The sequence below is a fragment of the Phyllobates terribilis genome, unplaced genomic scaffold (genome assembly GCF_046119375.1).
Source record: "Phyllobates terribilis strain yellow unplaced genomic scaffold, ASM4611937v1 Scaffold_4__5_contigs__length_816908805, whole genome shotgun sequence".
Classification (NCBI taxonomy): domain Eukaryota; kingdom Metazoa; phylum Chordata; class Amphibia; order Anura; family Dendrobatidae; genus Phyllobates; species Phyllobates terribilis.
In genome coordinates this window covers 483555613-483581943 of record NW_027362764.1, presented here as the reverse complement: position 1 = coordinate 483581943, position 26331 = coordinate 483555613, and the positions used below count along the sequence as shown (strand labels likewise).

The following is a 26331-nucleotide window of genomic DNA, read 5'->3' as shown; positions in this document are numbered from 1 at the left end:
GTAGGAAACTCTTTCTTACCTTTGACAGAAGCCGTGTCTCGGCTATTTTTAACGTAGATTGATTGCGTAGTATTCTTTTTCTCTGTTAAATATTTTGCAAGGTGTTTTCTTGACTACTTTTGCAGATATTTGAAGCGCAGACTATATAGGCTTAAAGGGCTCGCATAGAACTGATATACAGGACAGCTATTTAATGGGAGTTCTCAGGGACTGCAGCTCGGAGGCAGCCACTACACAGTGTTAGGAGCAGTGCTTTTCCAACTCTATACATCGTGCACAACAGACTGGAGTTGCAAACAGCTGATTGGCTGGGGTGTCGGGTGTTGAACCCCCACATTGTTAACCTATACTAAAGATAGAACAACTTCTCTAAGTCAAATGATGTCCTCAATCTCTCCAGTTGTATTTTACACACTCTAGCTTTCCAACAAGGTTGTCTTGTTTTTATAATTTAGAGCTATTTATCATTAACAATCCACAATTAACACCATTAACAATTTTAGATTAAAGAGGTTTTCCTGTCGGAACATACATTTTTGTGGTCACTGTATGTGACTGCAATTTGACTAATCCTACCAGAGTGAAATATGCACACTGTCAGGATTCCCCTACATTTAAAGCACAAGACTGTAAGTATGTGATCTGCATAGTTGTGGACACATGCCGATTAGTAACATCTCCTGCTTTTCTTAAAAATCTGTTGAAAAAAAGCAGATGAGAAGCTAGTTGTCACGTGACAACAAATGTGCAAATCACATACTTGTGGTTATGTGACCGCCCACCTGAGCTGAAAATAAAGTGGAATCCTAACAGTGCGCATATTGCACTCTGAAAGGATTTGGCAATCTGCAGCCACATACAGTAATTGCAGAAATTTATGGTACACCGGGAAATCCATTTATTAAAGATTACTCACTCCTGATACAAGCAAGGCAAATCTAAGAAATCTAGCCAGAAATTACCATCTCTGGTTTCCACGCTAAGATGCAGTCCAAGATTGTGTCGTGGATTCATTACCCATAAGTTGCTGGTTGCTGTAATATCAAACTCCAGCCATCCTTCTTCAGAAGCCCACACTGTCTGGGTATCCAGGAGAAAAACATCAGTCTCCCTAAACCGAACAAAAAAGAAAAAAGAAATTAATGTTTAAATATTCATGCATGTACAACCCCTGGCAAAAATTATGGAATCACCGGGCTCGGAGGATGTTCATTCAGTTGTTTAATGTTGTTGAAAAAAAGCAGATCACAGACATGGCACAAAACTAAAGTCATTTCAAATGGCAACTTTAGGGCTTTAAGAAACACGAAAAGAAATCAAGATAAAAAATGTGGTACTCAGTAAGGGTAATTTTTTTCAGAACAAGCAGAGGGAAAAAATTATGGAATCACTCAATTCTGAGAAAAAAATTATGGACTCATGAAAAACAAACACACAAAAGAACACTCCAATACATCACTAGTATTTTGTTGCACCACCTCTGGCTTTAATAACAGCTTGCAGTCTCTGAGGCATGGACTTACTGAGTGACAAACAGTACTCTTCATCAATCTTACTCCAAGTTTCTCTGATTGCTGTTGCCAGATCAGCTTTGCAGGTTGGAGCTTTGTCATGGACCATTTTCTTCAACTTCCACCAAAGATTTTCAATTGGATTGAGATCCGGACTATTTGCAGGCCATGACATTGACCTTATATGTCTTCTTTCAAGGAATGTTTTCACAATTTTTGCTCTATGGCAGGGTGCATTATCATCTTGAAAAATGATGTCATCATCCCCAAACATCCTTTCAATTGATGGGATAAGAAAAGTGTCCAAAATATCAATGTAAACTTGGGCATTTATTGAAGATGTAATGGCAGCCATCTCCCCAGTACCTTTACCTGACATGCAGCCCCATATCATCAATGATTGTGGAAATTTGCATGTTCTCTTCATGCAGTCATCTTTATAAATCTCATTGGAATGGCACCAAACAAAAGTTCCAGCATCATCACCTTGCCCAATGCAGATTCGCGATTCATCACTGAATATGACTTTCATCCAGTCATCCACAGTCCACGATTGCTTTTACTTAGCCCATTGTAACCTTGTTTTTTTTCTGTTTAGCTGTTGATGATGTTTAGCTTTTCTGTATGTAAATCCCATTTCCTTTAGGCGGTTTCTTACAGTTCGGTCACAGACATTGACTCCAGTTTCCTCCCATTCATTCCTCATTTGTTTTGTTGTGCATTTCCTGTTTTGGAGACATATTGCTTTAAGTTTCCTGTCTTGACGCTTTGATGTCTTCCTTGGTCTACCAGTATGTTTGCCTTTAACAACCTTCCCATGTTGTTTGTATTTGGTCCAGATTTTAGACACAGCTGACTGTGAACAACCAACATCTTTTGCAAAATTGTGTGATGATTTACCTTCTTTTAAGAGTTTGATAATCCTCTCCTTTGTTTCAATTGACATCTCTCGTGTTAGAGCCATGATTCATGTCAGTCTACTTGGTGAAACATCTCTCCAAGGTGTGATCACTCCTTTTTAGATGCAGACTAACGAGCAGATCTAATTTGATGCAGGTGTTAGTTTTGGAAATCAAAATTTACAGGGTGATTCCATAATTTTTTCCTCACAATTCAGTGATTCCATAATTTTTCCCTCTGCTTGGTCTGAAAAAAATTACCCTTACTGAGTACCACATTTTTAATCTTGATTTCTTTTAGTGTTTCTTAAAGCCATAAAGTTGCCATTTGAAATGACTTTAGTTTTGTGCCATGTCTGTAATCTGCTTTTTTTCAACAACATTAAACAACTGAATGAACATCCTCTGAGCCCGGTGATTCCATAATTTTTGCCAGGGGTTGTATATGCTGTACCAATGATGACCATAATGTGGCATGTAGCTACTGACTTCTCAAGTTCATGAAAAATATACGTATGCGCAGGATTCAGGAGAGTCACACATTTCATTTTTATGCCACACATCTGTACTGCATTGAAGTGATCAAACATAGATCGCTTCTAACTAAAAGATTTCTCTAGTGCTGATGGCAGACAGTGGATCAGTAGGGATAGATACATTTAAAGCACCACTCCAACATTTTTTTATTGCTCCAGGTGCTTTCAAAGTAAGTCCTCTGCCCCCTGTCTCTTACTCACATGCCGCTGCCTTCATCGTTTTCCAGTGTTGTTCCCGTTGGTCTCCAACGAAAAGTGTCAGCAGCTCCAGTGTTTCATGGAGCTCCGGGAAAGTCACTTTTCAATATAAGTCTATCAAAGCCTCATTCTGGTCTCGTTCTGGCTCTCATAGACTTGCATTGCATGCTTGTGATGTAGTATCTTATTTCCGGACAGTTAGAAGCCACTATCACAAGATGACGCTGCGGAACCAGAGCGGCGGAGAAAAATGGTGAAGAGGGTGAGTATGTGACCGGGGGCAGGGGGCTTACATTTAAAGTGCCACTCCAGCACTGAAAAAAAAAACAGCTGGAGTGGTGCTTTAAGTTTCTGTTCATTGTGTTAACAGAAATTAAAGCAGCCAATCTATAGTACAGAGCAATACTATAGATGAGAAACATGTTGTATTATGTAAGGGCATTGCTAACATATTTGAATGAATATTTTATTGACACTCCCACAGCAATCACTATTGAAGGTGCTACTATGCGATTGGAATTATTTTATGGACAGTGCTTTCTTGGTACTGTCAGAGAGCCAAAAGTATTTGTTATTCAATGTGGATGTTATTACTTTGCTTACAATATTACTGTATTGCCTAATGCATGGGCAATGAAGTTTAAATTGCTGAATGATAGCATCTCTGTGTAATACTCTGCAGCTTTAATGGGGAGAATATTCTCATAATTGACTTTGGCACTTTGATTGAGAATATAATAATGTGTCAAGGTTATAATAGGTTTGATTTTACAGTTTGGCCAGGACAATAAGGGGTGAGTTAAGCTGGAGCTCAGATCTTAACATTTTGCTGCAGCAGTCACTTGCATTCCTCCACTCCGTAGGATAGGTCATCAATGTCTGATCGGTTAGTGTCCGCCGGACGGAAATACTAACTTGCGAAGCTGGCTGTGTTCTGACAGTGGCCGCAGCAGGGTACTACACATCCCCCTCTTATTCAAATCAATAGGAGGTGGATGTGCAGTACCCTGCGGAGGCCACTATCAGAAGACGGAGCAGCTCCGCATGTGAGTACCTGTGGCCGTCACCACCACTCGGCGGGAGTGCCGGGTGTCGGACCCCGACAGATTAGACTTTGATGACCTATCCTATGGATAGGTCATCAATGCTAAAGTAGTGGACAACCTTTTTAAAAGGGGTGTACATAGAAATTATGGGGCCCTATAGCAGTAGTCTGTATTGGGCCTTCACCCCCCCCTTGGAAAAAAAAATACTCAGCAAAGTTGATGTGGTTACGGCACTTATGTGCAGTCACAGAATTGAATGCCTGCTAACTTTCAGACACAGAGAAGAGGACAAGCGTTGCATCGCGTACATGGAAATAATACCCCTGCTGAAGCCCCTTAGTGTTAACACACACTACACTTCTTGGCTTCCATATGCCCATACAGTATGATGCACCATAGTGAATTCCCCTACAAAATTTACCCCCACAGTACTCCTCACATGCAGTAGAATCATAGAATCATAGAATGGTAGAGTTGGAAGGGACCTCCAGCGTCATAGTGTCCAACCCCCTGCTCAATGCAGGTTTCACTAAACCATCTCAGACAGATGTCTGTCCAGTCTTTGTTTGAAGACTTCCATTGAATGAGAACTCACCACCTCTCGTGGCAGCCTGTTCCGCTCATTAATCATGCTCACTGTCAAATTTTTTTTTCTAATATCTAATCTGTATCTTCTCTATTTCAGTTTCATTCCATTCCTTTTCGTGTTTCCATGTGCAAATGAGAATAAGGATGATCCCTCTACACTGTGACATCACTTCAGATATTTGTAGACAGCTATTAAGTCTCCTCTTAGCCTTCTTTTTTGAAAGCTAAACATTCCCAGATCCTTTAACCTTTCCTCGTAGGACATGGTTTGCAGACCACTCATCATCCTGGTAGCTCTTGCTTAACTTGCTCCAGTTTTTCAATGTCTTTTTTTACAATGTGGTGCCCAGAACAGGACACAGTATTCCAGATGAGGCCTGACTGAGGAAGAGTAGTGGGGGATAATCTTATTACATCTCAGAACTGTGCATTTTTTCTCAGGTGTGGGATTCAAAACCAGGTGAGGAACAATCAGAGAAAAGGTATAGTAGAAACAAGTCACCAATTCTGCATTTATCACCCACTCCATGTTGTACGTCATGTTAGTGATACATTTTGGTCAATATTGTTTGTGTTTATTTATGAAAATATCGAAATTTAGACAAAAAATGTGAAAAGTTCGCAATTTTTAAACTTCAAATTTTTATGCCCTTATACCAGATAGTTATACCACACAAAATGTATAATAAATAACATTGCCATATATCATTACACCAACTCAGTGAATGATAGGTTACTAAAGAAAACGAGCACAAATGTCCAAAAATATGTATAGTTTTCCTTTATTGAAATTAAACAATTAGACATAAAATAGGTATAAAAGGTGTCTCACTGAGGGTACATGTATGATGGTCCAATAGTAAAGAACATACATTCACTATAATAATCCAGACACTGCTACCATACCAGTATATAGGTTCCTATCCAAAAATAGATCTGGGCTATCCCTGCATTCTGATGATGTATATATAGTTCTAATGACCCAGCATGTATTGTATTTTTCAGACTATAAGATGCACCGGACTATAAGACGCACCTAGGTTTTAGAGGAGGAAAATAGAAAAAAAATTTAAGCAAAAAATATGGTCATGATGCCCTGTTAAGGGGGAGGGGGTCTGCTGCTGATACTGTTATAGGGGTAATGTCCCCCAATTCTGTTAATATCCCCCATCGTGATATATATGGCTCCCTCCTTCCTGTTATATGTGGCCCTCATCCCCATCATGATATGCATGGCACCCCAATCCACCATCCTGGTATGCATGGCACCCCAATCCCCCATCCTGGTATGCATGGCCCCCTTCATCCCTCTTCCTGGTATGTATGGCACCCTTCATCCTAGTATGTATGGCCCCCCTCTCACCCATCCTGGTATCTATGGCACCCTCATCCCTCTTCCTGGTATGTATGGTACCTTCATTCCTCTTCCTAGTATGTTTGGCACTCTTCATCCCTGTATGTATGGCCCCCCACATCCCGGTATGTATGGCCCCCTTTATCCCTGTAAGTATGGCCCCCCTCATCCTTTATCCCTGTATGTATGGCCCCCCTGATCCTGGTATGTATGACCCCTTCATCCCTGTATGTATCGCCCCCCTCATCCCGGTATGTATGGCCCCCTTCATCCCTGTATGTATGGCCCCCTCATGCCTCATCCCTGTATGTATGGCCCCTCTCATCCTTGTATGCATATCCCCCCTCATCCCTGTATGTATGGCCCCCCTCATCCCTGTATGTATGGCCCCCCTCATCCCTCTTCCTGGTATGTATGACACCCTTCATCCCTGTATGTATGGCTCCCCTCATCCTGGTAAGCTTGGCACCCCCTGATCCCCATCACGCTGCACAGAAAAAAAATAAACAATCATACTCACCTCCTCTCTCCTACAGCGCTGTGTCCCACTCTGTTGCTGACAGGGTTCTCACAGTGTGAGCCACGCATGGCGAAACTGCCATGCGCCCTCACACAGCAAGATGCTGTGCCAGAATAGTCACTGCTCCCCACGCCGGGACTGCGTGGGGAGCTGTGACCATTCATTCTCCCTAATAGCATGCACCATGGGAGTGGTGAATATTCATGGACTTTAATAGCGGGCACACTGACAGCCGAGCGCAGCAGGAGCTGTGCTGCGGGTACAGTGTCCACGCTATTAGGGAGAATGAATGGTCACTGCTCCCCACTCACGCAGTCCCGGCGTGGGGAGCAGTGACTATTCCAGCACAGAGTGGGATACAGTGCTGGAGGAGAGAGGAGGTGAATATGAGTGTTTATTTTTTTTCTGTGCAGCATGACGGGGACCAGGGGGTGCCAAGCATAAGAGGAAGAGGGGGGGCCATACATACAGGGATGAAGGGTGCCATACATACTGGAATGAGGGGGGCCATACATGCAGGGATGAAGGGTGCCATACATACCAGGAGCCAAGCTGCAGGCACAGTGTGCCGGCTAATAAGGAAAATGAATATTCACTGCTCCCCACGCCCATGGTCGTGGAGAGCAGTGAATATTCATTTCCTTTAATAGCGGGCACAGTGTAGGCTGCAGCAGGGGGCTTCAGCCTCCTGTGCCCCACTACTCAGCCGCTGTCGATTCCCCTACATCCCCCACCACCCACAGCCACAATATTTATATACATCGGACTATAATTAGGGAGAAAAACGGAGCAATAATAGTAATACTATACTATGGTGTTCAACCCGTCACATACCAGACAATTGCAGTTACTTTTCCCCTGATGAAGCCACCCTAGTAGTGGCGATATGCGTGTGGTTGGTGGGGGAGTGTCTTCCCCTTTTTTTCACCTCTTTATGCATTTTTACACACATCACATGCATGGCACTTTGGGTATTTTCCCTAGATAAAAGTCCTATATTTTTTTCTTGATATGGTTGTACCTACAGCAGAATAGTAATTACCTATGTGAGTATCATTTCACATGTTTCCTTGCTTTATCCTGTATTATAAGCAGGGATTATATTTATTGGTATAACAATTTCTTGGATTGTACCATTTTGTGTCTATTATGACTCTATGTTTGAGGTTTAGACCACATAATATTGTGATGGGGCTTGTTGTTATATTGAAGCCTTGTGCTTTTTAAATGTTTTTAACTGGGTTTGTTTGTCTAGTTACTTGTCCAATAAAAATTTATGATTAAAAGTCGGTGATCCCTCTCTATACATACTTCTTTTCTTTCTCTTATGATGTAAGTGACGCGCCCCTGGGCCTGTGTCGCGCTGCGTTGCGCACGCGGGAGCTTACCCGGAGCCGGATCTCTTGAGGGTTGTAGTCTCGTGGCGGTGACCCGGTCCGTGCCCAGGGAGTCAAACTGAGCGGCGATGTAACAGCGGTAGATGCAGGACGACTACGCCACCCGTTGAATGCAGCTATGGAGCTGCCGCTGCAGGACAGTCCGCTGAGGCCGGTGGATGGATGGTGCAGCGTAGATGGTATAACCCCCAACGGGAGGGGTATGGCCTCAGGGCAGCAGATGTGGATGATGGGGGTAGCAGGAACCACTCAGAGACGGTGCGGTGTAATTCAGGGTCTTTACTGGTAACAACGATAGACCCTCCCGGAGTACTTGCTAGTGAACGGGGCCTGGTCAGTCCTTGAGCAGATGGGATCTCCCCTGGCCAGGCGGAGTTGTAGGCCTCCCAAACTGACTGTACTCTTCTGGCTACCTTGCTAGAAGCGGATATAAGTAGCCCACGTCCCTGAGTGTACCGTGTGGTGCTCACCCGTATGGCCGGTGACTCGGGGCCTTCTAATGGCTTCCGCTCCACGATGGCGGTGCTGGTCCCACGCGTGTGACCGTGCCTGAGGACCTGAAATCCCATGCCGGTCGGCTTCTGCTGCTGGGTAAGAGTTAGTCCCCACAGCCTCGGACGCCGGGTCCGGTAAGAAAGCTTCTCAGTCAGGGCGAGCTCTGCAGCTGCCAGCCCCTGACTCGTAGTAATATTGCTCCCAATGAGCTTCTGCTGTTTCTTCCTATGCTGCTTCTCTGTCTCTACTCTCCTTGACTGACTAACCCTGCCTCAGCCCAGGGTTTATACAGGGGAAGTTCTTCCCCTCCCAAGACTGGGCAGGAGGTGTGGCATGCACAGGATCCCTGACCAAAGGACCTCCCACCTGCTCTCAGACATAACATTACATTACTGTGGAAAACCAGACCCCTGGGGTGCCACATTCCCCCCTATTGAAATTTAGTACTCCGGGACTAAACATATTTTAGAAAAACATAACAAGATATAACAACAATAACAGTACAATAAGAAGAAACACATAAAGGTGGTCACGGCATGTCCGTAACCGGGTGCAGTCTTTGAAGAAAAGCAAGGTGTCCGTTTCACCAAAACAGGGAGACGTAACCAGGTAGGGGTCTGTCCTACCCCGAGTCCTTAACAGTCTCTAGTCCATCCTGGGTTACGCTCCAACTATGTACAAGGATTCCCGGTAAATCCACCAAGGATTCCTAAAAATAACTGGAAACACAAAATTATACACAAGCACCAATACACAGATAAACATAAATAAAACAATTTATACACTTCAAATCCTCCAGCGTGCGGGTAACTGGCCTCTAGTGGCCCTAGTGGACCTACGGAGCTGACTGTCTGGCCCTGAACTACAGGGTGTAGGAGCTGTCAAGGGTAAACTGGGCAGCTGTCTACCGGCTCTTTGTCTCACTAGGGGTACGGCAGGCTCACTATAAGCAGAGGGTTGATCCTCCTGTTCTGCTTGTGTGGAGTCTTCTGCCTCCTGGACCGGCTGTTCTTCCAGCTCTACCTGTTGCTCCGTAGGTGCTTGGGATGCTGGTTGGAGGAAGGTAAGTACGGGTACCACAACTGCACCATTGACTTGAGTCCAAGACCGAGGGAAGTCCCCGAGCACAGTACTAACCATATCTTCCCTTTCCTCTACGGGTCGATGGTCTTCTTGTTCCTCTTCAGGGTTCCTCAGTTGTTCGGGACACTTCTTCAGGTGGTCCCGGGATACAATGGCTGTGGTTTCCCCTCCGTCTTTACTGATGGTACAAACCTTCGGGTTCTCGTGGCTTGAGGGCAGTACGGTGTACGGGTCCTTCTCCCACTGGTCATCCAACTTGTGGAGCCGTCTCTTCCTCTTCAAGACCTGCTCTCCGGGTACCAGGGGAACAGCGGGAGCATACTGGTTGCAAGTTTTCTCTTGTCTTTCCCTAGCCTGACAGAGACTTCGCTCCACGCTCTCCTGTACTCTCCGGTACTGCTGCTGCCTCTCTGTGTCCCAGTCTGTTTCTGGTGAAGTGTCCTCGGGTGTCAGGACTCCCATTTCCAGGTCAACAGGTAACTTACCAGGTCTTGCCCTCATTAGGTAAGCCGGGGTACAGTTGGTGGAACCTACCGGGATGTGGTTGTATAGGTCTACCAGATCGGGCAACTTCTCAGGCCACAGACTGCGTTCTTCCAGGGGCAACGTTTTTAGAAGATCCATTACCACCTGGTTCATTTTCTCACAAAGTCCATTAGTTTGCGGATGGTAGGGTGTCGTCCTTATCTTCCGGCAGCCATACAGATTGCAGAATTCCTGGAAGACCTCCGCTTCAAAGGCAGGTCCCTGGTCCGTCAGCACTTGGTCCGGGTACCCGTGTGGACGGCAAAAGTGCTGCTGGAAGGCTCTAGCTGCTGTTTGAGCCGTTAAGTCCTTGACGGGGACGACAACCAGAAACCGGGAGTAATGATCCACGATGGTTAACGCGTAGACGTAGCCACTTCTGCTTGGGGTCAGTTTTACATGATCCAAGGCTACCAGTTCCAACGGTTGCCGGGTGACGATGGACTGCAGGGGAGTCTTCTGGCTGGCACGGTCCTTCCTTCTCAGGTTGCACGGGCCACAGTCTCTGCACCACTTCTCGATGGTTCCCCTCATGCCTACCCAGTGGAACCGCTCGCGCAGCAGGAACTCCAGCTTCTTCCACCCGAAGTGTCCAGCTCCGTCGTGGTATGCCTCCATCACCATGGCTGCGTCTCTTCGTGGCACCACTACTTGCCAGAGTAATTCATGCGTCCGGGAGTTAACCATTCTGCGGCACAACTTCCCTTTGTAAAGGAACAGTCGACTCTTCTCTGCCCATAGTTGTTTGGCTTCCTCCGGAGCGTCTGGTTCAAGGCGAGCCTCCGGCCGAGTCAGCATCTCCTTCACCAGTCGGACGGCAGGGTCGCTGTCTTGCGTTTCCGCCCAGTTGTAGTGGGGTAAGGGGTTCAACGTAGCAGCCTGCTTACTCCTTACCCGGTGGGAATACTGGATAGTCCCATGACGGTGGAATGCAGGGAGTTCAACTTCTTCCAGTCCCTCCGGATCTTCTCCTCCGTCCGGCAGGTTGGGCATCCTGGACAGGGCGTCCGTGTTGGTATTGGAGCGTCCTGCCCGGTATTTGATTGTGAACTCGTAGTTGGACAGACGGGCCATCCACCTCTGCTCCAGGGCACCGAGTCTTGCCGTGTCCAGGTGTGTCAACGGGTTGTTATCCGTGTACAGGGTGAACCGAGAAGAAGCGAGGTAATGCTTAAAGCGCTCGGTGACTGCCCATACTACGGCCAGGAACTCTAACTTAAATGAGCTGTAATTCTCGGGGTTCCTTTCGGTGGGTCGCAGTTTTCGGCTGGCGTAGGCGATTACTCGTTCCTTCCCCTGCTGGATCTGGGACAGTACGGCTCCTAGCCCGATGTTACTGGCGTCGGTGTAGAGGATAAAGGGCTGGCTATAATCCGGGTACGCCAGGATTTCGTCCCCCGTGAGGGCCATCTTCAGCTGGCGGAAGGACTCTTCTTCCAGCTCCTCCCATTTGAAGGGCGGCTTCTGGTTCTTGGCCTTCCGGGACTGGCCTATCAGGAGGTCCTGCATAGGTGCTGCCTTTTTGGTGAAACCGGGAATAAACCTTCGGTAGTAGCCTACCAACCCGAGGAACTGCCGCACTTCTTTTACGCTGGAGGGGCTTGGCCATTCCTTAATTGCGGTGATCTTATCAGGGTCGGGAGCCACTCCGTCAGCGCTCACCACGTGTCCCAGGTACTGCACCTTTGGTTTCAGGAGGTGACACTTGGAGGGTTTCACCTTTAGGCCGTAACTTGCCAGAGCTTCGAACACTTCCGCCAGGTGTTTCAGGTGGTCCTCATACGTCTTGGAATATACGATGACATCGTCCAGGTACAACAGGACCGTCTCGAAGTTTCTGTGGCCCAGACAACACTCCATTAGTCGTTGGAAGGTTCCCGGTGCGTTGCAGAGTCCGAACGGCATGCAGGTGAACTCGCTAAGTCCCATCGGGGTGGTGAAGGCGGTCTTCTCCCGGTCCGCCTCTGCTACAGGAACCTGCCAGTACCCGCTAGTGAGATCCAAGGTAGAGAAGAAGTTAGCAGATCTTAAAGCAGCCAATGACTCCTCTATCCTTGGTAAGGGGTACGCATCCTTGTGTGTGATACGATTGATTTTCCGGTAATCTACACACATCCTCATGGTGTTGTCTTTCTTTCGGACTAAGACTAGTGGAGCTGCCCAGGGGCTACAGCTATCCCTGATCACCCCAGCCTCCTTCATGTCTCTAAGCATCCCCTTGGCGTGTTGGTAGTGGGCAGGGGGTACGGGTCGATACCTCTCTTTTATAGGAGGATGGTCTCCCGTGGGGATGTGGTGTTCTACCCCCTTGACTCGCCCGAAGTCTAACGGGTGTTTACTGAACACTCTCTCGTACTCCTGAACCACCCGATAGACTCCTTGTTTCTGGTGTGCGGGAGTGGAGTCAGTACCCAGATGTAGTTGCTGACACCAGTCCTCCATGTTTTTCTTAGAGCCGTTACCTTCCTCCGGGTGAGATGGAGGCAAGGGTTCCACAGATTGTATAGAATTTTGGTTAATGGTATATAATTTGGCTAGCGTGGCATACCGGGGCAGGTACACTTCCCTCTCCCCGATATTTATTATGCGAACGGGCACCCTCCCATGGCGTACATCAACCACCCCCCGTGCTGTCAAAATGGTGGGCCTACTGTCCGAGTAAACTGGTTCTACCATTGCCTGGTAATCTCTACCTCTCAGACCAATAGCTGCCCGGCACCAAATCATCATTTCACTTTTTGGGGGCATGGCAATAGGAAAAGGGTCACACATTCTTACGCTACCAATCTCACCGCCGGAGAGTTCCACCTGTTGCCGTCGCATCAGTGCCCGGATCTCTTTCTGGAGCACCCGCTGCTCGCCGGAGCTGGCGTTCTTGGCAACCTGCTGTAAAAGGAAAATCACCTCTGCAAGACAATTTTCAATTACATTAGTTCCTAGAGTTATTTTTGGGTGACTCTCATGTTTGTCAATATCTACAATGATCAGTCCCTGTGCTGCCAGTTCGACTCTACCGATTTTGATGGTCACCTCTTTAAATCCGATCTGTGGCACGGGCTGGCCATTGCTGGCGATGATACTCAAGTCGTCGTCAGGGTAGCGGGTAATATCCGAGTCATTCCAGTACTGCTTAAAGAGCACGTACGGGATGGTGGTGACCTGTGACCCGGTGTCCAGTAGGGCACTTATGGGAATGCCATCCAGTACCACAGGCAAGACTGGACGTCCTCCCACATATCTGTCGCGCCAGTTCGATGGGCCTGGTGATCTTTTTCCTGGGGGTTGGCCCTCTACCCCAGGTTGTGCCCGTTTAAAGAACAGTACCTTGCCATATGTCCAGGTTGATTGCAGCGGCGGCAGATGGGTCGTCCGTCCTTGCTGTATCGGTCACTGGGTCTTCCTCTGGCCGGTGGGGTCCTCCTTGGTCGACGCCACGGGATGTCCTCCGGTCCGGATGCCAGCTGGATCTTCCCTGGGGTGGAAGCCTGTAAAGACTGCACAGTTCGGGTTAGCGCAGCAACGCTCTTAGCTAGCTCTTGGACCTGATGGTGTAGGTCTGGAGCCGGGTCATTGTCCAAAGCCTGCGCATCAGCTCCCACAGGCCCTGCTGACAAGGGCGCCGCCTCCTGGTGGTAAGTGATAGCAGGGCGCTTGTGGGTCACAACGCCACCCGGTGCCGGTTCTCGGAGCACCCGGCTCTGTCCTTGAACTGTGCAAAGCCCAGATGGGGATCCTGTAAGGCCATTGCCCGCAACTGGGTTCGGTGGGTATTACAATACAGTCCCTCTATAAACTGTTCGGTCAACAGCCTGTCCTCGTTTCCCACTCCATCAGGGTCGGTCTGCTTAATGGCCCTCAGGGCCTCTTGTAGGTTTAGTGCATAGTCCCTTATACTCTCATGCGCTCGCTGCTTGCACCCGTAGAATCTAAGCTTAATCTCGGCTGAGGTGCGGGTATCAAAGGTGTCCTTCAGCCGGGTTAGTATCCCTGCGACAGTCTTCCTCCCAGGTGGCCAGGATTTTACTTCCCTTTTGGCTGCCCCGGTTAGTTGGGCCACCAGGATGCTCACTTTTTGCTCTTCTGTGAGGGGGTACACCTGGTAGAGGCTATCCAGCTTTTCTCTAAAGTCATGCAGGGTATGTGACTCCCCTGAGTACTGGGGTAGCCAAGCTGCTCCCGGGATATAGGGCATGGTGAAGGGCATAACTGCAGCAGCGGTAGCGCTGGCGGGGGTTGAGGCAGTGAAGCTCTCCTCCGTATCCGACATCTTCCTCCCCCCTAGTGGACCGTGGCCTACCTTGCGATGATCCTGTTCCGTAGGCCGCAGCTCCGCAGTGGATCGTCAGGGTTGAGGACCTTCCGTCGCGCTCCTGTGACGTCGGCGTCTGCTGGGCTCCTTCCAGGACCTTACGCAACGTCCGGACGTGGGGCGGGGCTTCAGTTCTCGCGCGCTTTCGGAGTCCACGCCCCTCTTCTTCCCGCGCGGCGTCCTCAAGATGGCGTCCAATGGCGGGAAAACTCCACGGATGGCGGGAAGAAGGCTGAAGATGGCGCCGGATGGCGGGAATCTTCACCACAGGTAAGTTTGAAAAGTCTCTTTTTCAGGCACGCAGTACCCGGTGGTTGCGGGCACGAAATCCTGCCGACTACGCCAAAGTTGACGCGCCCCTGGGCCTGTGTCGCGCTGCGTTGCGCACGCGGGAGCTTACCCGGAGCCGGATCTCTTGAGGGTTGTAGTCTCGTGGCGGTGACCCGGTCCGTGCCCAGGGAGTCAAACTGAGCGGCGATGTAACAGCGGTAGATGCAGGACGACTACGCCACCCGTTGAATGCAGCTATGGAGCTGCCGCTGCAGGACAGTCCGCTGAGGCCGGTGGATGGATGGTGCAGCGTAGATGGTATAACCCCCAACGGGAGGGGTATGGCCTCAGGGCAGCAGATGTGGATGATGGGGGTAGCAGGAACCACTCAGAGACGGTGCGGTGTAATTCAGGGTCTTTACTGGTAACAACGATAGACCCTCCCGGAGTACTTGCTAGTGAACGGGGCCTGGTCAGTCCTTGAGCAGATGGGATCTCCCCTGGCCAGGCGGAGTTGTAGGCCTCCCAAACTGACTGTACTCTTCTGGCTACCTTGCTAGAAGCGGATATAAGTAGCCCACGTCCCTGAGTGTACCGTGTGGTGCTCACCCGTATGGCCGGTGACTCGGGGCCTTCTAATGGCTTCCGCTCCACGATGGCGGTGCTGGTCCCACGCATGTGACCGTGCCTTCGGGTTTCTGGGCCTGAGGACCTGAAATCCCCTGCTGGTCGGCTTCTGCTGCTGGGTAAGAGTTAGTCCCCACAGCCTCGGACGCCGGGTCCGGTAAGAAAGCTTCTCAGTCAGGGCGAGCTCTGCAGCTGCCAGCCCCTGACTCGTAGTAATATTGCTCCCAATGAGCTTCTGCTGTTTCTTCCTATGCTGCTTCTCTGTCTCTACTCTCCTTGACTGACTAACCCTGCCTCAGCCCAGGGTTTATACAGGGGAAGTTCTTCCCCTCCCAAGACTGGGCAGGAGGTGTGGCATGCACAGGATCCCTGACCAAAGGACCTCCCACCTGCTCTCAGACATAACATTACATTACTGTGGAAAACCAGACCCCTGGGGTGCCACATAAGTACATCGGACTACAAGACGCACCCCCCACTTTCCTCCAAAATTTTGGAGGAAAAAGGTGTGTCTTATAGTCCAAAAAATACGGTAGTTTAGTAATGAAGGTATTACCTATAAGGATAAGCTTAGCTGAGACTAAGGGCAAAAACCATCACCATATCTCTCCACCCCGACACGTGTTTCGCTCCTGCTCCTCCCGCGGGCATGTTGGGGTGTCAGCTCACATTTGTGGCGCCCCTGAGGGTTCAGTCGCCACAGAGGTACTACACCTCACCCAGAGGTGTGGTGTCTCCCTTCTCTCAGGTAAGGAGGGAGTGCTGCCCGGAACCCCAACACCTGCATCCAACACTACACTGCTCCAGGCCGGCTGGAAGGGCAAGACGCAATGTAGTTTCCTGCTGAGCCCTGTCCCTGGCTGGAGTGGGAGGAACCCAAAGGTAGGGGGAACCAGTAGTGGGTGCGGGTGGAGGCAGTAGTTTTGGGGAACACTTTTGAAGGAGGTATATAATGGGAGGCCATCTTAGGGTGGCAGGTCAGACAGTAAGGACAGTTCGGAAGAACAGTCAGGGAGCAGAGTCTCATTAGGAGCTCTGCTCCACAAGCAAGGCCTAGTCTTAGAGGCCCAGGAGGGGAGCAGGGAGTAGGTTCCGTTCTACAGAAGAGATCGCAGGGGGTACGGAGAGTGCAGGACGGCACCAGTAAGCCCAGAATCTGTCAGAAGACAGAGGGATCTAGGCCGCAAGAAGGGAACCGGCCCCTGGTCCAGCCATGTACTCCAGGTCTCCGCTGGGAAAACCGGAGGCTTCAGGCTTATATGGTCAGTTGCCGAAGCCTCGTTCTAATCCCTGTGAGGGCCAAGCAGACTGTGAACTCTGACGGACAGGAGGGACTTCAGAGCGCCCGAACGGGATTGAGAGTGGGGAGGCACAGGGCAGGAGGGAGAAAGACCCAGCGTGAAGACGGTCTAGCTAGGAACACAAGAAAGTGGGGTTCTGACAGGTACTCCCAAGCTGCCTGAGGAACGACTGAACCCCTGCCCAGTGAACGCAGCGCGACGTGGGAGGCTAGCACCTGTACAGTGCACCTGTGGAGTTGTTATAAGAACTGTGAGTAAAAACTCGGATGACTGCACTGTACTGCCTCCGTCAATTCTTTCATCGGCGCCATCGTTCCCCCTGAACTACAACGCCCAGCGCAACCCACTCTCTTATTTCACTGCCCTGAGGCCTTCTCCACCTGTGGGGAGCCGTTCCATCACAAGCTGCCCTAACATCTGCCTCAGAGGACTGCCGCAGCGCTGGTGATCCTCACCAGGCACCACAGGTGGCGTCACAAACTTTTATAGGAATCTCCTATATAAATAATTCCCCCTTTTTGGGTTGACCGCCCCGGGCCAGCCACCGTGATATTCCCCGCAAGCAGCCATAGGCCCGGCTGCCGAGTGCCCCACGGGGGGTGGGGGGGCGAGTCACATTTATCTTGTAAATCTCTGAAATATGTGATTCAGACGTTTCCCCCAAAGGAAGATTCCCTATAATGAGACAGATTGAGACTCTGTCTGGCCTATGACACGGCGGTGTCCGACTTTTTAAGCGTCCATAAAAGTGCTGTTGGTTACAGTTTTGTGCACCTCTGAAAAGAAGGACACCGCTGAAGTGGAGTCGAGAGTAACTCTGTTGCCTCATTCTAGTGCATGGATCCCTTAGGGGTTTGATCTGAGTCACATCATTTGGAGATTTAGATTGAAACCTCAAAGTAAGTGCTTAGCGTAGCACGCAGGATAAATGTGATCCAAAATGTATGTAAAATGTTCCCAATAAAAGTTTCAACTCAATCCACAAAAAAGTAAGTCCCCACTCAGGTCCATCATCTACCAATTAAAATATAGGGGGCTTCCAAGTTACTGGTAGCAAAAAGGCTCTTTAAAATCTAAATTGCTCCTTGGCGCCCAAAAGAAATTCAGCGAATTCTGAGCTCCCAAATTAAAAAGCCCTCTCCCTCCTGAGCCCCACTGTGTGCCTAAACCACATTTAGCATCCACATGTTTGGGATTTCTGTAGTGATGAGAGCCCGCTTAATTTACAAGATCCATCTCTCCAGAAGTACGAGCTGGGCACAATGTATGGGCACTACAATGGCATATTAGCAATTTTCACTCAGCAACATCCACTGCTGCTTGTTTCTGGAAAACACCCACAGAGTCAAAATTGTAGTTTCCAAAAAGGGGTCACTTCAGAAGGGAGTGTGCTCTTCTAGCACTTAGGGGCTCTGTATATGGAGTCAGCAAACTATTCTACTATAATTTGTTCTCCAAAAGTCAAATAGCGCTCTTTATCTTCCCTCCCGAGTCTCACCATGTGGCTAAGCAGTACTGACAGCCTCATATGGGGTATTGCCATGTTCAGCAGAAATTGTGTGACAATTTTTTGGTGCCATTTTTACCTATTTCCACGTGTAAAAATGTAAAATCTGGGGCTAAAACAAAATTCTTCTGGTAAAAATGTAATTATTTTTTCTTCACTGCCCAATGGTATAAAATTCTATGACACACAAGTGCTGCCAATATGATCACTGCATCCTTAGATAAATTCATTGAGAGATGTAGTTTGTAAAATGGGGTCACTTATGGGTGGGTTATGCTGTTCTGGTACCTCAGGGGCTCTGCCAATGTGACATGGCACCCTCAAACCATTCCAGCAAAATATGAACTCCAATATGGCGCTTCTTCCCTTCTGAGCTTTGCTCTGTACCTCAAAAGTAGTTTTCAACTACATATGGGGTATCGGCGTACTCAGGAGAAATTGTGTAACAAATTATATCATTTTCTCCTATTATCTCTTTTGAAAATTGAAAACTTGGGGCCAAAGCAACATTTTAGTGGAAAGAATGGTAATTTTCCATTTACTCAGCCCAATGTTATACAATCCTGTGAATCACCTAAGGGTTAAAAATGCTCACTATACCCCTAGATGAATTCCTCAAGAGGTGTTGTTTCCAAAATGGGGTCATTTGGGGGGGTTTCTGCTGTTTTGGCATATCAGGTGCTCTTCAAATTTAACATGGCATCCGCAATCTATTCTAGCCAAAATTGCGCACCAGAATTCATTTGGCCCTCCTTCTCTTCTGAGCCCTGCTATGTGCCCAAACAGTAGTTATCCACCACATATGGGGTGTTGGCGTACTAAGGGGACATTGCACAACAGATTGTGGGGTTTATTTTCTCCTGTTACCCTTGTGAAAAAGGAAAAATTTGGGGCTAAAGCAACATTTGTGAGGGAAAAATTTATTTTTTCATTTTCATGGCCCAACGTTATAAAATTCTGTGAAGTACCTGTGGGTTCAAGGTGCTCACCACACCTCTAGATTAATTCCTTGAGGGGCATAGTTTCCAAAATGGAGTCACTCATGGGGGGATTCCACTGTTTAGGCACATCAGGAGCTCTGCAAACGCGACTTGGCATACGCTATCAATTTCAGCCAATTTTGTACTTCAGAAATGGGATATTGGTGTACTCAGGAGAAATTGCACAACAAATTGTATGGTCCATTTTCTCCTGTTACCCTTGTGAAAATGAAAAATTTGGGGCTAAAGCAACATTTTTGCAGGAAAAATGCATTTTTTTCATTTTCATGGCTCAATGTTATAAAATTCTGTGAAGCACCTGTGGGTTCAAGGTGCTCACCACACCTCTAGATAAATTCCTTGAGGAGTGTTTTTCCCAAAATCGGGTCAATTTTAGGAGATTTCTACTGTTTAGGCACATCAGGGGCTCTGCAAACGCGACTTGGCATCTGCTATCTATTCCAGACAGTTTTGCGCTCTAAAAGTTGAACGGTGCTCATTTATTTCCGAGCCATTGCGTGCACCCATACAGTAGTTATCCACCACATGTGGGATATCGGTGTACTCAGGAGAAACTGCACAATCAAATATGAGATCCATTTTCTCCTGTTACCCTTTTGAAATTGCAAAATTTTTGAGGGAAAAAGTAAAATTTTCATTTTTTCCTTCCACATTGCTTTAATTCCGGTGACGCCCCTGAAGGGTTAATAAACTTCTTGAATGTGGTTTTGAGCACTTTGAGCAGTGTAGTTTTAAAATACTGTCACATAGTCCCTCAAAGTCACTTCAAATGTGATGTGGTTCCTAAAAAAATTGGTTTTGTAAATTTTGTTGGAAAAATTAGAAATTGCGATAAACTTTTAACCCTTCTAACTTCCTAACAAAAAAATGATGTTTAAAAATAATGCAGATGTGAAGTAGACATGTGGTAAAGGTTATTTATTTAGTGAAATATAACTATTTAGTTTAAGGCCATAAAAATTCAAAGTTGGAAAATTGCAAACATTTTTATTTTTTTGTCAAATTTTCTATTAATGCAAATCATACCGACCAAAATGTACCACTAACATGAAGTACAACATGTCACGATAAAACAATTTCAGACACACTGGGATATATTGAAGTTTTCCAGAGTTATAACCTAATAAATTGACACTGGTCAGGAAGGTGAAAACAGGCTGCAGGGCGAAGGGTTTAATAGCCGCTGCTGAGTGCTAAAGTACTGTACATTCACTTGAATGGTAGGTAAATAGCATTACTTGGCAGTGGTTACTAAAGAATGTACAAAGATAAATTGTTCCTGATTTGTTCATTGTTTACATCTGACCACTGCCTAAGCAAATATTATCTGACCTGTTTTCATCCAGCACTACCTGAGCAAATACCATCTGACTGGTGGTGTCTGTCCTACAGATAGGCCATCAATATGATAATCTTAGATAATCGCTTTAATTTCTTTTTGATAAACTGGACTACGAATACATTCTGAAAACGACCAATCGCCTTAAAGGGAACCTGTCATCAGTAATAACACTATTAACCTGCAGATGTGCGGTTATTTTGCAGGTTAATAGCGTTATTATGCTGCCCGGCGCCTGCACGCAACCAAATACAGCAGGGAGAAATTGAACTTTATTCTCCCCGCCAGCATTCGGTTTCAGCCATTGGGGCGGCGCTGTCGCTGGTTCAGTCACCGCTCTGAGAATACAGAGAAGCTGTAACTAAGCCCCCGGACCTAACTGACAGCCGGCCTCAATGCAAAAGAAGTGTCAGTCAGGGCCGCGGCACAGTTACAGCCACTGCTCTGTATACTCAGAGCAATGACTGAACCAGTGCTGCCCCCGCCCCCATGACTGAAACCGAATGCTGGTGGGGAGAATAAAGTTAATTTTCTCCCAGCTGCATTCAGCTGCGTGCAGGCACCGGGCAACATAATAACGCTGATAACCTGCAGAGTAACCGCAAATCTGCAAGTTAATAGCATTATTTCTGGTTACAGGTTCCCTTTAAATCTACAGTCTAGGACTTTATTCCCACTTCATTGTAAATTTGGGGCGTGATGTTAAAGCTCCTATCTAGTAGGAGGAAGTTGAGTCTCTGCAGACCCTGGGGAGAACAAAGTAGTAGATTATTACCACTATATTCACCTATGGGTATCTGCTGTTGGGTCCCAGCAGACCCAAATCAGTTCTGCCAGTTATGAGTGTCACTGTAATGGACTGTTTTCCCCTGTAACTAGGGTGCCTCATATGAATTCCTCAGCTACAGTGGAGAAAATGCACAATAAATGCACATCATCTTTACAAGGTTTACATCAGGCCTTTGATTAAGCTATTAGGCTATTTCAAAATTATATTCATAGGAATTTTCTTTTGAGATATAAGCACTTGTGCTTGGGATTATTTGAATGTTGTTTTGCTGACCGGTTTGTGTTGGAGCTTTAGGATTTTCTGATAAAGAGCAGAATTAATGTTTTTATTATTTATGCTAAATTGCTCAGAGCCTGAAACAGCAAAGCATATTCTCACTTTTACGCTACCATTACCTTGTCTGTCTTACAGCAAGCTGTTTCAGCTTCATGCCAATTGTAACAAGACCAACTGTACGTCTTCAATGCTCAAATTATCAATACACAGAACATTATCAGAAAAGTCTTTCCGATCTAGGTGTTCTTTTGTTTTTTTGTAATAATGAGATACATCTCTTATGTTCCTATGTTCCTCTTAATTTACTGGATTCGCTGAGTACTCTGTAACGAATCACCTTGTTGAAATCGTTCATTTTTTAAGTTAGTGGAAAGGTCTTATTTAAAGGTAATGTGTCATCAGAAATTTACCTACACTGTAAATTACATTTTTGAGAAAGTAAAACATTTTTTTCAGAAGTGATGGTATAAATTTCTTTTCTCGATGCCATTATCAAAATGCAAAAAAAATCCTTAAATCTTACACTTTGGTAACTAAGCCTAATGGAAGACTAACATTTCTTGTTCTTTAGAGATAACATTAACAGTCATTTCATTATCATCACAAGCAGGTTTACAATAAAAGATGAAGAAACAGAGAGATTTGCACAAGCCTACAGCCACAGAAGATCTGTAGTTAGTTCTCCAAGATGTTTAGAACAACCTCCAGGCCGTGTTCCTTCAAACTATGTGTAAGTGTACCTAGAAGAATTGATGCTTTGATGCTGTTTTGAAGCAAAGGGCAGTCTCTCCAATTATTGATATGATTTAGATTTTTATTTTGTCCATTCACTTTGCATTTTGTTATCTGATAAAAATAAACTGTTAACATTTCTACATCGCAGCATTTTTTCCAGATTTTTCTAAATCTTCTGCACAGTACTGTGACCTTGGTTTCATGAAACCACAACAAAATGCAACAAAATATGTGGGATTTCAAACTATAAATGCAAATTATATTTTTACAAAATTTAATCACAATGAAACTTCTAGAAACTGTATCCTCCACGGCAGAGAAAACGCAATCTAGAATGGGAAATTTAATGGATGAAATTTAAAGAATGAATTAAACTTAGAGATTTTGTTTCTGACAAAGCCAAAGAAAGTTTTGGTGGATGATGAGTCAATGCAGGGAATCTCATACGCGAACAAAATACTATATTTTCCATTATTTGCAGAGTTGACCACCTTTTCCAGTAATACCCAATGGATGCTGCAAGCACTGCTGTTTATTAACGTTTACAATAAAAATGATGGCAGTAAAAGTGAGCTATATGGTGTCTTTATTATATAACATGTCACAAATCATTTCTTGCATGTTTTGGATGGAAAACCATACCAATAGGCTGAAGTGCCATTCATATGTTATCAGTGTGGAAAACTGTGCCAGTCATGGAGGAAGGCTGCAGGGCAAATGAGTCTTCACCTAGGCTCAGAGAAGGAGATCCTGAGTGGTGGATCATTCTGTCTTATAAATTTGTCCCAACAGGACACATGGACAGGAGTGGTTGTTCTGAAACACCTCATTAAATACACAAATTGCTTCTCCTTTTATATTGGTATTTTGAATACCATCTATTCTACTGATGTTGGCAATTTTGGAGAGCACCTACCTTATTTAATTTCTTAATATATTAAGGCAATGTTCACTTGGTGGTGAACATTAGTTTTAAAGGGAATCTGTCAGTAGGATCAACCCTCTTAAGCCATATATATGGGCATGCAGGTTATAGGAATTTGAATGAAATGATACCTTGATATCTGCAATCCGATGTCTTATTCCAGAGGAATCCATGTTTTTCTTATATGTAAATGAGCTGTTCAGGACTATGGGCTGGACACTGATCTGCATGAGAATCTGCCTCCAGAAATTATTTTACATGAAGGGGAGTTACCAGTATAATATGTAATGGCCGCTCTTTGCTCTCCTGATCTTACTGCAGAGCTCTGTGTGATTATACATGATACCTCTGCAGGTTCCTCCCGGCTTCAGCTTCCATATCACAGGCAGCCAGGATTGCCATACAGCAGAGCGGAGAGAGCTGAAGCGTGTTTGTAAAGCGATAAAGTTCAGTTCTACTTTTCTGTGTTCGCTTCTTGTTTCACAGTGGTAACTCCCCCTTTCATTTAAAATAATCTCTGGAGGCAGATTCTCATGCAGATCAGTAACCGGCCCGTAGTCTTGAACAGCTCATTTACATATAAGAAAATGTGGATTACTCTGGAATAAGACATCGGATCACAGATATCTAGGTATCATTGTATTCAGCTTCCTATGACCTACATGCTCATATAGACGGCTTAGGAGGGTTCATCCTACTGACAGATTCTCTTTTAAACTTAGTTTTACCTTTGCATCTTGTTTCAAAGAAATTACTGAATTCCCCTTCTATCAGGCCTAGTCCTAAAGGGAGTATAACTTATTAGGTCATTATATAAGTCAGTTGCTGTTGATAAAATACTAAAGATTTATTTAAAGGAGCCATAGCTCAAAATATTGGAAGCTGTGCATTATCGTTTGTGGCTTCTTTTTTCTTTGCAGCCTTTGTTACAGGACCCATATGGAGTGTGTTATGTTCAGTACTTGCCACTAATGTGATCTGTATCAGAGCAGTTTAGAAGTAATGTAATTATATTTGGCAATATCAGATCAATGTTTTATCACAATGACATATCTGTTCTCTCTTATCTCTAAACTAATGGCAAGCAAGAAATTCTCATAGTGAGTCATTAAAAACGCCTTTAAGAAACATTTTGTATAGAAGTCCCTTTTTGAAAGGTCTGGTGAAATTTCTATGCATCAACTTTGTTTTGAGCCAAAATAGAATTGATAAATAACTCCCTGGATGACAGTTAATGTGATTGTGGATCCATTGTGTAAGGTCATCCCCAAATAGCCATCTCCCTTCTCATATTCATCTGTCTTGATAACTGCTTTGTGTGTAACACCATACATTTTTGGACAACGATCCTGCCAGACAAGAGCTTTAAATTTCTGCAAAATTCCAATGAGCTTCAAAGAAAGTGAATTATGTTTTAAGTACTTAACTAAATGTGACATGTAAAGAACTGTAGATTGTTTTCTCTGAGCAGCTGCTCTTAGTTGGCGTACATGTATCACACTAGAACATAACGTAAATCTTCCAAATATCAAGCTGGCCGTTTCTATCTCTACGCGTCCCTATGTGAAGATTATGAGCGCTGAGCTCCCACCAGACCTGAAATGACATTCCTAATGAATCACAGGGAGAAATTAAAATATGCATCCACACCAGCTTCTGCAGATGTTCAAACATCAAGTATATTGATAAAACGTCTGCTATTTGTAGGAAATGTTGAATAATGTGTCATTTATGTACTGACTCGTGAATTACTGTGTTGGCAAAGTCCCTTGATGAAGTTGTCAGATCTGTATAATAGAGGGGTTCATAGGCAGGGTCACATCCCCACTCACCCTAATTTCTACAATGGTAATAGTTAGATATGAGTAAATCGATGCATAACTAATCAAATCAGATATGAATTTCCTGAAAATTTCAGCATTCAGTTCACATGAATCCAATCAAATGACAACTAGCTGGCCGCAATGTTGCTGGATTCTATTGAGGGACGGGAAGGGATTAAAATGAAGAAACACAATTATTTACTCCACCGTAGGTTGACAGTCCCCTGCTTGGGTTTTTGATCCTTCCAACGCTCAGGCCATCGTAGTCACGTGGCGGGGTGTCACATGTCAAGGACGATGATAATGTATGTCGCCCTTGACGTAATGGCATGGACCTCCACACTAGTGTAATCAAAGACCCAAGAAGAGGACCATGGAGCATCGGTCATGCAGCATAAGCGGTCAAGTGAGGGCCTAGGACAAATTAGTTTAATGTTTTATTATTATTTTTAACCCCTTCACTCCCCTCAGTTTATTATATTTTTGTTTCTAGACAGGCTAAAGAACAAAATAAACATCTATTCAAGGCACATTTGATTCGAATTGTTGAGACCAAATCAAATCTGCCATCTGCTATTGAGCAATTCTTTCCGAAACTAATTTTGGGAGATTCTTTCATTTCTACTAATAGTGCTAATGCAATATTTTACAAGACATTTTCTAACTCAAACAGGTCATTAAATCAAATGAGCTGGGAAGCATTGGCAAGTCAAAATTAAAATGTTGTGAAAAAGTGTTAGCCCCCCCTCCCATTCTAGACCCCAGTTTTTCCTATTTCCAAACTGAATTGTAACTGAAATGTAAATAAAATGAAACAGGGAACCTGAGATGACACGTAGCACGGTTTTGAATTATTACAATGTTGTATGTGACCTATGCAAAAATAACTTCTATTTCCCACTTAAAGTTAAGCAATGGATTCTGTTATGAATAATTATTAGCATCTACCACAGGTAAACTGAAAACCCAATATATTAGACCATTGCATACTAGGCTGTAATCTGTGAGGGACACACTTGTGGAGATAAGACATGTAAGATAATATTTTTAGGATCTAGAGCAAGGGTCTCCATCCTCTTGCTCAGGAGCCACATGTAGCTCATGGACCCATGATGTGTGGCTCGCGGCTGTCTGCCAACTTGGTGCATTAGCACAAGAACTAGCAAACAGCTATGAAGAGCAGGTCTCCTGATGGTGCCTTTTTTGTGTTGCCCTGCACAGAAGAGCAGATCTGGATGCAAACATACTATACTGGCAGGGTAGGGGGAGGGGTAAA

At 45.7% G+C, this 26331-nt stretch overlaps 1 protein-coding gene across 1 annotated transcript in view; it reads right to left on the bottom strand.

Annotated features, from left to right (window-relative positions):
• BMP6 (bone morphogenetic protein 6) overlaps positions 1–26331 on the bottom strand; it is a 269942-nt gene that overhangs the window by 58485 nt on the left and 185126 nt on the right. The window contains exon 3 of the mRNA XM_073678742.1: positions 963–1111. Within this exon, the coding sequence (XP_073534843.1) occupies positions 963–1111 (149 nt within the window). The remainder of the gene's footprint in view (positions 1–962; positions 1112–26331) is intronic.